The following is a 12,625-nucleotide window of genomic DNA, read 5'->3' as shown; positions in this document are numbered from 1 at the left end:
TTCTGCTTAAATCCACTTTGATAAATAGTCGGTCATAGCTAGCATATATACTCTGTTTCCTGGAGCCCTGGGCAGTTTACCCACTATGTCCATGCCCCACATCATGAATGACCATGGGGAGATAATCGGATGCATTGGTTCTGCTGGCTGGTGGATTGCTGGAGCCGCCTTTTGACACGACTCACAGCGTTTAGCATGGTTTACTGCGTCTGCGCGCATGGTGGGCCAGAAATACCCTTGTCTCAAGATTTTGTTCGACAGACTTCGCCCTCCAGCATGGTTCTCGTATTCTCCGCTGTGTACATCTTGTAGTACTGTCTCTGCTTCCTCTTTGCTTAAGCACCTGAGGCATGGTCCTGCTAATGACTTTCTGAAGAGAATATTATCAATCATGATATACCTGGAAGCTTTTATTCTGAAAATTTGTGCTTCCTTTCTGTCTTCAGGGAGTGTCCCATCCCTTAGCCAATTTAGGTATGGAACCCTCCAATCTGCATCCTGCTGTCCTACTGCGGAGACCAGCGTCCTGGCTCCTTGTGCACTGTGACACCCTTATATATAGCGTTAAATAAACACGTAAATTCTACAGAAAAACTGACAGGATATGTTTGTAATTGGTTCAACTAGACAAAACCTGTAATTTTTAAAACTTTTCTAAACCATTCACAAACATTTCCAAGAGGAGGGTGCCAAAACCTGCAAATACTAACAAACTAATTTACATAACTATGCTAAAGGCAAGAAAATATAGAGATACAAACCAAAGTAAAAGAGGGAGACATATGTCCCTTCAAAATATAAACATAACCAAAAGTTTAAAGGTTTACTACAAAAATAGTCAAACTAGGTCCAAGGTTCTTTTGCTCACTAGCTCGTCTGTGTACCCCATTTAATCATCTTCAACTCACAATCGCATTTTATACAAACACGAAAGCCACAATTCGGTGGGGAGTAACTTCGAGTCCTCCCAGCCACGAAATGTCATATTTAATGTAACATGTAATGTAACATGTAAACAACATGATAAATAATTCAATTATCAAGTATTCTAACATATGAACACTAAACTGACCAAATTAAACTATCATGTGAAACATATAACAAGCAGTAATCCAAACTTTATCAATTGTAACCGGCTTACATCTCACCTATTACAATTCATAAAATCACCATACAAGAAAGGGCAATATATCAAAGACAGGCATAAGTTCTTAGTACGGTCAATAGTCACTCAGAATCGAGTCTATACCACGAGGTAGGGAAGGTAATCGAACCGGTATCTTGGCTCGTAGGTTCTATCAAAACATGGCCAAGACACAACACAACCCTAGCCTAAAATCTGCGCAGACCTAGACATGCGGATACACACCACCGCACCCAAGACCCACAATTTTTCTAAAACAAAGTGAGTACCCTAAGGAGTCCACCAAAGGGTTGGCTAGTACTTAAGCTGACCACTTACCCTCAAAATAAGTAACGAGGTCATGCCCCAACTTGGATATAATCCCACCAAGTCAGGAACACAAGGGCTATTAAGCAGTGAACATATACTCGTCAAAGACTATAAAGACCTATCTATGACAAACACAACAACCTGCAAAAAGTATTTAATAGCAATACCATTTCTAGCAATATTAACAATATTAAAGGTTTCAGGGAATCTAGGGCCGTTTCTACAATATAAGAAACTATTAAATTCAACCAACAACACATGTGAACTAAAAACTTAATAAATGGCCTAAAACAAGAAAAAGGCCGATTATCCAATTCATATAAAATTTCATCCAACCGAATTTTTACCCGCAACCCCGATCCTGCGGCGACAGTGCGGGTTAAATTGCGGCTGACCAATCACACAATTGACTGACATCGATTCAGTCAAAGGGACCAAGGCTCAGTTTTCGGCATAATCATCCAAACATTACAATTATCGCTATAAAATTCATTTTGAGCTTATTCATTACAATTTCATTTTATAACCTATTCTAACATGTGTCAACTACCAAAATAAACATAATTTTTACCATCAACATAATTTTTACTACTAATATGATTCATTTCAAAAGATTACCCATTTGTTACTTATACTAATTATAACATTAATAAACCCGAAATGACAAATAATGCATGAAAAACCGCGAAACAAGCAACGGGCTGCCCCGGGCCAGCCGTGGGCCTGCCGTGGGCCTGCACGGGCCTGCCGGGCCTGCTGGGCCTGCTGGCAGCCACCCCCAATCCTCCATTTCTCCATTTTTGTTCAGTTTAACATCGTGAAAAGACATGAATTAGACAAGAAACTAACCCATATTAACATGTGAAATAAACCATTCAATTAATAATCACAAAATCAAACAAAAAGCAAAGAATGTGACGATTATTCGTCGAGTAACTCGAAATATGTTACCTTTAGCAACAAAATGAGCAATTAGCACCTTGAACCCAAACCCTAATCTGCCAACTAACCACTATCTTCAACAATATACGAGTCCCCAAATTCGTCTTAAATCAACATCAAGAAAACTGAAATTAAAACATACTAGGATGTAGATCTTGAAGAGAGGATTCCGAAAATATAAATTTTGTGAAAATCGGACTAGAAACGAGTGAGTTATGGTGAAATTAGCTTGGATTTTGTATAAAAATGGTGTTTTTTTGATTTGGAAAGCTTTAGAACCTTCAAGGAAATCTGGTTGGGCAAGAAAAATCAGAATGAAAGGAGAAGGGGAGGTGTGCCGTGGGATAGGAGAGGAGGAGCGGGATTGAGACGGAATTTTATGAGTCGGTTTTGGCTCGTTTCGACAATAATTAAAACCGTTTGTCAAATGCAAATTCCGACAAGTCCAAAGTTCTTAAACACGGGATTACAAGAAAATTGAGTACTCATATGACCCATTTCCAAAATCGTTTGTCCAATTTTCAAAAGAGTTGTCATTTTTCTCCCGATATGCCCTTATTTCGAAATAAAAAGTTTTTACACGGTTTAAACTATTTTTAAACATTTCAAAACTATCAAAATAAATACTTTTCTTCAAAATATAATAAAATTATATTTCTTTGAGTTATTATTACTTCAAATACATTAATATCAAATTTTACTTGATTAATAAATTACTTCCGCAATATATTAATCGGTCGAATTACGGGTGTTACAATCACCCCTCCTTTTAAAAAGTTTCGTCCTCGAAACTTAGAAGGAGAAATTATAGTATACCACATCTTAATAATATAATCTTAAGAAAAATATAGGTATCTTTTCAATGAAACGGTGATACTCTTGTTGATCAGACAAGAACATCCACATTCATATCAAGATATAAAAATATTTCTACACCAATAAATGAGAAAACCCATTATTGGGACGTCTCCAATAACGAGATTTAACACTCAGTAATGTTAAAACCATTAAAAATCATAAAAGCATTTCAAAATTTTAGTTTAAAGTTCTATAATAAGAATAATATCTTTACTAATTATGATTAAATACGGCTTAGTAACTCGGAAAAAGAGTAAGAAAAGGAATACCTTACGAGAATAATTCAGGATATTTAGTTAACATAGAAGCTTCAGTCTCCCAAGTCTCTTCTTCGACATTTCCACAACGCCAAAGAACACGGACTAGAGGTACAACTTTGCTTCTAAGTTGCTTGTTGGCTTTTTCAAGAATCCGAATTGGCCTTTCTTCAACCGCCAAGTTAGGCTCCAATTCAAGAATCTCTTCTTGGATGATATGGCTAGGGTCACTAATGTACTTCCTCAACTGAGAAACATGGAAGACATTGTGAACCTTGCTCAGATTTGGGGGCAATTCTAAACGGTAAGCAGCAGGACCAATCTTTTCAATCACCCGAAAAGGTCCAATATATTTAGGGCTCAGCTTCCCTTTTACGCCAAACCGTTTCACCCCTTTCATAGGTGACACTTTAAGGAATACTTGATCATCAACCTCAAAAGAAAGTGGTCGACGACGGACATCAGCATATGATTTTTGGCGGTCCTGAGCGGCTTTCATCCGCTCCCGAATGATTTTAACTTGTTCAACGGACTCGGTCACCAAATCAGGTCCTAACATTGGAACATTTTGGGTTTGATCCCAACAGACTGGAGTACGGCATTTTCTACCGTATAGAGCTTCATATGGTGCCATTTTAATGGAGGCTTGATAGTTTGTTGTTGTAAGAGAACTCAACCGAGGGTAAACATTTCTCCCTGGAAGTTTGGAAATCTAAGGCACAGGCACGAAGAAGATCCTCTAAAGTTTGAATTGTTCTCTCGGTTTGACCATCAGTGGCGGCGTGAAAAGCAGTGCTCATCAATAGTTTACTACCCAAGGCCTCCTGTAATGCAGTCCAGAAACGAGAACAAAATCGAGGGTCTCGATCTGAAACTATATCTTTAGGAACCCCATGATAGCGCACTACTTCATTCACATAGGCACCAGCTAGAACTTCTAATCTCCAGGTCTCTTTGATAGGAATAAACCGAGCACACTTAGTCAATCGGTCAACAACCACCCAAACAAAGATTCTTCCCGGTGGAAGTCCTGGGTAAAGCCATCACAAAATCCATGGAAATAGACTCCCATTTCCAAAGAGGAACATCCAAGGGTTGAAGCAAACCCCGGGCTTTTGATGCTCTATCTTTACTTTCGCGGTGAGGCATTTATTGACATACTCCATAACTTCAATCTTCATCCTAGGCCACCAGAATTGCAATCTCAAATCTTTGTACATTTTGGTACCTCCTGGATGAATGGAGTAAGGAGAGAGGTGTGCTTCATCAAGAATTCTTTTTCTCAAATCAGCGCACTTCGGAACATAGATTCTACCATGATAACGAAGGTACCCATTATCATCAATTTTACAATCCTTAGCTTGCCCAAGTTGAATTTTAGCTCGAATGGATTTGAAAGTAGGATCATCGGAAAGGCAAGCACGGATCTCACGGTAGAAGTCAGGTTCGGCTGACATGGCATCAAGATGATTAGAGCCCCTTTTTACAAGGCTTACTCCTAATTTTTGAAGTTCTAAAGCAAGTTCAGGAGGTAATTCCCGAAAAGACTTCAAAGAATGACAGGATTTTCTGGTAAGAGCATCAGCCACCACATTAGCTTTTCCTTCGTGATAAATTAGATCGGCATCATAGTCATTCACCAATTCTAACCATCTTCTTTGTCTCATGTTCAGATCTTTTTGGGTAAAGAGGTATTTCAGGCTTTTGTGGTCGGTGTAGATATTGCAATGGACTCCAATGAGGTAGTGTCTCCAAATATTTAAAGCATGCACCACCGCAGCTAATTCAAGATCATGAGTCGGGTAGTTAACTTCATGAACTCTAAGCTGTCGAGAGGCATACGCAATGACTTTCCCTTTTTGCATCAAGACACAACCTATACCATGCTTAGAAGCATCACAGTAAACATCAAAGTCCACTCCTTCTTCAGGTAAGGTCAACACCGGAGCGGTAGTCAACCTCTTTTTCAATTCCTGGAAGGCATTTTCACACTCCTCAGACCATACAAATTTAGACTCTTTCTTCAGCAATTGAGTCGTTGGCCTAGCAATCTTTGAAAAATCCTTCACAAATCGCCGATAGTAACCCGCCAAGCCAAGGAAACTACGGATTTCATAAACATTGGTTGGACTTCTCCAACTAACAACGGCTTCGATTTTGGCAGGATCTACCATAACGCCCTCTTTCGAAATGACGTGCCCAAGGAAGGTCACTTTAGGTAACCAGAATTCACATTTAAAGAATTTAGCATACCATTTTTCACGGCGCAGAATCTCTAAAATAACACGAAGGTGTTTGGCATGTTCTTTTTCAGATTTAGAATAGATCAGGATGTCATCAATGAACACTACAACGCATTTGTCAAGGTGTTCTCTGAAAGTACGGTTCATCTGATCCATGAATACTGCTGGAGCATTGGTCAAACCGAATGGCATCACCGTAAACTCGAAATGACCATATCTCGTGATCAAGGCGGTTTTAGGAATGTCACTTCTGACGGAATTTGATGATAGCCCCAACGAAGATCAATTTTAGAAAAAGTGGAAGCACCTCAGAGTTGGTCGAAAAGATCATCAATTCTAGGAAGAGGATATTTATTCTTGATAGTAACCCGGTTAAGTTCACGATAATCTATGCATAATCGCATAGATCCATCCTTCTTCCTTACAAAGAGAACAGGAGCACCCCAAGGTGAAGAGCTAGGTCGGATAAAACCTTTGGCAATCAAATCATCCAGCTGAGCCTTCAGCTCTTTCATTTCAGACGGTGCCAGCCTATAAGGAGCTTTAGCAATAGGGCCGGTACCAGGAATGAGATCAATAGTAAATTCAACTTCCCTTTCAGGAGGAATTCCCGGTAGCTCATCAGGAAAAACATCGGGAAATTCACATACTACAGGAACATTCTCTTTAGGAGGCAGAGAGGAAGAATTTGAAGGAGTCACCATACACAAAAAGGCTTGATGACCCTTTTTCATCGCATTGACAAACTTCATAGCAGAAATTAATTTAGTACCGGTTTGTCTTTTAACCATTTGATAAGACACACGGTGACTCAAGGGCTTGTAAGAATTATTTTCTGGTCCCGACATTCAAATCGAGCATGATAAGTATGTAACCAATCCATGCCCAAAATGACATCAAATTCTTCAAGCGGAAATTGGAAAAGATTTGCTGAAAATATAGATCCCGCAATAGAAATAGGGATTTCCGGATAGATTTTAGAACAGGAAAAGACATCTCCAGAGGGTAAGGATATAGATGTGCTTTCTCCATGTGATGATTCAAGTGATAATTTATCGGAGAGTTTTATTGAAATAAAAGATAAAGAGGCACCCGTATCAAATAGTACCAAACAAGGAGCATCAAAAATAGTAAATGTACCAGTAATGATATCAGGGTGTGCCTCAGCTTCTGCTCGGCTCATGACAAAAATACGGCCTTTCGGCCTCACTGGGGCAGCAGGAGTAGTAGGATTCGTCACCTTCTTCTCCGGGCAAACATTGGCCTTGTGGCCCGGTTTGTTACAAGAAAAGCATATGATAGGATCAACGAAGCATTTACCAGGATGTCTTTGGTTTCTTGCGCTATTATAGCACACTCGGTCTTTAGCACCTTTATTGTTGTTAAGAGTCAAGATTGACCACCCCGGTTAACTTGCACAAGAGAAAACAAATCTCCTCTTGTTTGGGTCAGAGGGAGAAGAGATGAACCTGGGTGAAGGAGTATAGGGCCTAGAAGATGGATATAAAGGCCTCTTGCCAAGATTAGAACTGGTTGCACGAGCTTCATTTTCAATGTCTTTCAATGAATTCTCAGCCCACAAAGCATCATTGTAAATTGAAACAAAGCTGGTGGAATCCCGACGGACCATGCTTTTGATTTTAGGAGAGAGCTTTTCAAGATAAAAGAAGGCTTTTTCGTTGTCATCCTTCACCAATCTAGTTGCATAATGAGCCAACTCGTTGAATTTATCAGTGAAGGTCTGAACAGGAAGGCTTCCTTGCTTTAATTCCATGAATCCTTTCAACTTCTGCTGTTTAAGTTCTTGCGGATAGAATCGGGCCTCCACTAATTCCTTGAAACGTTCCCGTCAAATCCCGGTTCGGATGATGAAACGGTAGGCCCAATCATGGACCACCATCGATCAGCTTCTCGTACTAGGAAGTGAGATGCCAGCTTCACCTTATGTTCCTTCTTAACATCATACAACGTAAAGCTTTTCTCCAACTCCCGAAACCACCCCGTAAGAGCAATCGATCAATCTCTCCACCATAAGTGGGAGTGTTGATTCGGGTTAATTGATTAGCCACCCAAGTATAGGTACTGGAGTACCCTCGGGAGGCGGGGGAGGAGGAGGAGCTTGTTGATTCTGCTGATTTTGTTGGTTTTGGAGAATTTGAGTAAGAACTAATAAAATAGCATCATCAACTCTTCTTGGCGGAGCCATCTTACAAAAGAGAAAATTTAATTAGTACCTATCAATTAGCAATCACAAACAGACTACCACATAAAATCCTAAATCTACCCATCCTACCCATCTTTCAAGTTTATTATTTAAAGGTCAAGTGCTTTTAAGTGGGGTGCACAAACGTGCGTCGGAGCAACAAGCTCGATACCAACTCGTGACACCCTTATATATAGCGTTAAATAAACACGTAAATTCTACTGAAAAAACGACAGGATATGTTTGTAATTGGTTCAACTAGACAAAACCTGTAATTTTTAAAACTTTTCTAAACCATTCACAAACATTTCCAAGAGGAGGGTGCCAAAACCTGCAAATACTAACAAACTAATTTACATAACTATGCTAAAGGCAAGAAAATATAGAGATACAAACCAAAGTAAAAGAGGGAGACATATGTCCCTTCAAAATATAAACATAACCAAAAGTTTAAAGGTTTACTACAAAAATAGTCAAACTAAGTCCAAGGTTCTTTTGCTCACTAGCTCGTCTGTGTACCCCATTTAATCATCTTCAACCTGTCAATCGCATTTTATACAAACACGAAAGCCACAATTCAGTGGGGAGTAACTTCGAGTCCTCCCAGCCACGAAATGTCATATTTAATGTAACATGTAATGTAACATGTAAACAACATGATAAATAATTCAATTATCAAGTATTCTAACATATGAACACTAAACTGACCAAATTAAACTATCATGTGAAACATATAACAAGCAGTAATCCAAACTTTATCAATTGTAACCGGCTTACATCTCACCTATTACAATTCATAAAATCACCATACAAGAAAGGGCAATATATCAAAGACAGGCATAAGTTCTTAGTACGGTCAATAGTCACTCAGAATCTCGAGTCTATACCACGAGGTAGGGAAGGTAATCGAACCGGTATCTTGGCTCGAGGTTCTATCAAAACATGGCCAAGACACAACACAACCCTAGCCTAAAATCTGCGCAGACCTAGACATGCGGATACACACCACCGCACCCAAGACCCACAATTTTTCTAAAACAAAGTGAGTACCCTAAGGAGTCCACCAAAGGGTTGGCTAGTACTTAAGCTGACCACTTACCCTCAAAATAAGTAACGAGGTCATGCCCCAACTTGGATATAATCCCACCAAGTCAGGAACACAAGGGCTATTAAGCAGTGAACATATACTCGTCAAAGACTTTTTGACCTATCTATGACAAACACAACAACCTGCAAAAAGTATTTAATACCAATACCATTTCTAGCAATATTAACAATATTAAAGGTTTCAGGGAATCTAGGGCCGTTTCTACAATATAAGAAACTATTAAATTCAACCAACAACACATGTGAACTAAAAACTTAATAAATGGCTTAAAACAAGAAAAAGGCCGATTATCCAATTCATATAAAATTTCATCCAACCGAATTTTTACCCGCAACCCCATCTGCGGCAGTGCGGGTTAAATTGCGGTGACCAATCACACAATTGACTGACATCGATTCATCAAAGGGACCAAGGCTCGATTTTGGCATAATCATCCAAACATTACAATTATCGCTATAAAATTCATTTTGAGCTTATTCATTACAATTTCATTTTATAACCTATTCTAACATGTGTCAACTACCAAAATAAACATAATTTTTACCATCAACATAATTTTTACTACTAATATGATTCATTTCAAAAGATTACCCATTTGTTACTTATACTAATTATAACATTAATAAACCCGAAATGACAAATAATGCATGAAAAACCGCGAAACAAGCAACGGGTCGACCGGGCCAGCCGTGGGCTGCCGTGGGCTTGCACGGGCTGCTTGGCCTCTTTGGCCCACCCCAATCCTCCATTTCTCCATTTTTGTTCAGTTTAACATCGTCTGAAGCATCAATTAATCATTCCTATACTAATATGTTAACTTAAACTAACAAAAGACATGAATTAGACAAGAAACTAACCCATATTAACATGTGAAATAAACCATTCAATTAATAATCACAAAATCAAACAAAAAGCAAAGAATGTGACGATTATTCGTCGAGTAACTCGAAATATGTTACCTTTAGCAACAAAATGAGCAATTAGCACCTTGAACCCAAACCCTAATCTGTCAACTAACCACTATCTTCAACAATATACGAGTCCCCAAATTCGTCTTAAATCAACATCAAGAAAACTGAAATTAAAACATACTAGGATGTAGATCTTGAAGAGAGGATTCCGAAAATATAAATTTTGTGAAAATCGGACTAGAAACGAGTGAGTTATGGTGAAATTAGCTTGGATTTTGTATAAAAATGGTGTTTTTTTGATTTTGAAAGCTTTATAACCTTCAAGGAAATCTGGTTGGGCAAGAAAAATCAGAATGAAAGGAGAAGGGGAGGTGTGCCGTGGGATAGGAGAGGAGGAGCGGGATTGAGACGGAATTTTATGAGTCGGTTTTGGCTCGTTTCGACAATAATTAAAACCGTTTGTCAAATGCAAATTCCGACAAGTCCAAAGTTCTTAAACACGGGATTACAAGAAAATTGAGTACTCATATGACCCATTTCCAAAATCGTTTGTCCAATTTTCAAAAGAGTTGTCATTTTTCTCCCGATATGCCCTTATTTCGAAATAAAAAGTTTTTACACGGTTTAAACTATTTTTAAACATTTCAAAACTATCAAAATAAATACTTTTCTTCAAAATATAATAAAATTATATTTCTTTGAGTTATTATTACTTCAAATACATTAATATCAAATTTTACTTGATTAATAAATTACTTCCGCAATATATTAACGGTCCGAAATTACGGGGTGTTACATGCACACTGCGTGTGTACATCTTCTTTCATTGGTCTCTGATCTGGCTCTCCCTGGATGGCTGGGGTCAACACATGAGTAATTGGTATATTTGATAGTTCTGCGGGCTGGAAGGTGGATCCCAATGTGGCCAGAGCGTCTGCCTCCACATTCTGCTCCCGCGGCACCTGAGTTATCTTGAATGTTCTGAATTTTGACTTTCGCTCCGTGGCTATTTTCAAGTAAGCTATCATCTTTGGATCACGCGCTACATACTCGTTGTTTACATGATTTACCACAAGTAAGGAGTCACTGTATACCCTCAGGTTCCTCACCTTGAGCCCTGACACCATCTGCATCCCAAGTATAAGAGCTTCGTACTCGGCTTCGTTGTTGGTTGCCTTGAACTCACACCTAATGGCTTGCACTATCATGTCTCCTTTAGGAGATTGAAGGACCAGACCTACGCCAGCCCCTCTTGCATTTGAGGCTCCATCAATGTACAAGGTCCATATTTCACCATCCTGATTCCCTGTTATCGCCAAAGATTCCTTCTTCCTCGCCTCCCTACGGGTGGCGGGCGTGTCGAGACGAAATATGCTAGGGCTTGGGATTTTATTGCCGTTACGGGTTCAAATTGCAAGTCATAGCCACTAAGATGTACTTGACCACTTATTCATTCCTGCACGAAAGTTCAAGCTTCCTCGTAATAGTCTTTAGCGGGTAATTGGTTATGACATGGATGGTGTGAGATTCAAAGTACGGCCGATTTATAAGAAGCGAAGAACCAAAGCCAATGCTAGTTTTTCAAAGGAAGTGTACCTGGTCTCTGCAGGGGAGCAGAGACTTGCTAATATAATATATGGGATGCTGCACTCCTTCTTGTTCTTTGACCAAGACTCAAGCGCTTACTTTGCCTCCGTGACCGATGCAGTACAAAAATAGTGGTTCCCCTTGCTCAGGTTTCGCGAGTAATGGTGGCGTGCTTAGGTAGCTTTTTGAGTTCTGCGAATGCTTTTTCATGCTCCTCACCATTCAATTTCGACTCTTCCTCAATATATCATGAAAGTTTGCACCTATCCGAGGCCCTTGATATGAACTCGTTTAGGGCCGCCACTTTCCCCGCCACCTCTGCACGTCTTTTTGGCTTCTCGGGTGATTCCAAATGAGTATTGCTCTTATCTGTTCTTTGCTTGCCTCAATTCCCCTCTGGGTCACCATGTACCCTAAGAATTTTCCTGAAGATACTCCAAACGAGCATTTGGACGGATTAAGTTTCATTTTAAACTCCCTTAACGTTTGGAAGGTGTCTGCTAAGTGCTCCATGTGCATTCCTGCTTTTTTGGACTTCACCACCATGTCGTCTATGTATACTTCCATGGTCTTTCCTATTTGTTGCTTGAACATCTTATTTACCAGCCGCTGGTACGTGGACCCGGCGTTCTTTAGGCCAAAGGGCATGACCTTGTAACAATATATACCTCTTTCCGACATGAATGCTGTTTTCTCTTGATCTTGTGGATGCATCTTGATCTGATTATAACCGCTCCAGGCATCGAAGAAAGTGAGTACCTCGTGTCCTGCAGTAGCGTCCACCATTGCATCGATATGTGGCAGTGGGAAGGGATCCTTGGGACAAGCTTTGTTTAGATCTGTGAAGTCTACGCACACCCTCTATTTGCCGTTCTTCTTGGGCACCACCACTACGTTAGAGAGCCACTCAGGGTAACTGACTTCTCTAATTTTATCTCCTGCCAGGAGACTGTCTACTTCTTTGTTAATAACCTCATTCCTTTCTGCCGCGAATTTTCTTCTCTTCTGTTGTACTGGGGTGCAGCTTGGGTTCACGCTTAATTTATGCGAAATCACGGATGGG

At 39.7% G+C, this 12,625-nt stretch overlaps 2 protein-coding genes across 3 annotated transcripts in view; one reads left to right on the top strand and one right to left on the bottom strand.

Moving 5' to 3' along the window:
- Window positions 1-12,625, top strand: part of LOC141653110 (factor of DNA methylation 1-like) — a 275,319-nt gene that overhangs the window by 177,790 nt on the left and 84,904 nt on the right. The gene's annotated exons all lie outside the window — the stretch shown is intronic.
- Window positions 7-12,348, bottom strand: LOC141651136 (uncharacterized). Its single transcript, XM_074458858.1, has 3 exons — window positions 11,975-12,348; window positions 10,772-11,316; window positions 7-551 (listed from the first exon to the last, which is right to left on the bottom strand). The coding sequence occupies exons 1-3, from the start codon at window positions 12,346-12,348 to the stop codon at window positions 7-9; spliced, it is 1,464 nt and encodes a 487-aa protein (XP_074314959.1).

The sequence above is a fragment of the Silene latifolia genome, chromosome 4, assembly GCF_048544455.1.
Source record: "Silene latifolia isolate original U9 population chromosome 4, ASM4854445v1, whole genome shotgun sequence".
Classification (NCBI taxonomy): Eukaryota; Viridiplantae; Streptophyta; class Magnoliopsida; order Caryophyllales; family Caryophyllaceae; genus Silene; species Silene latifolia.
The sequence above is the reverse complement of the archived record's forward strand: the minus strand, read 5'-3'. Positions and strand labels throughout refer to the sequence as shown.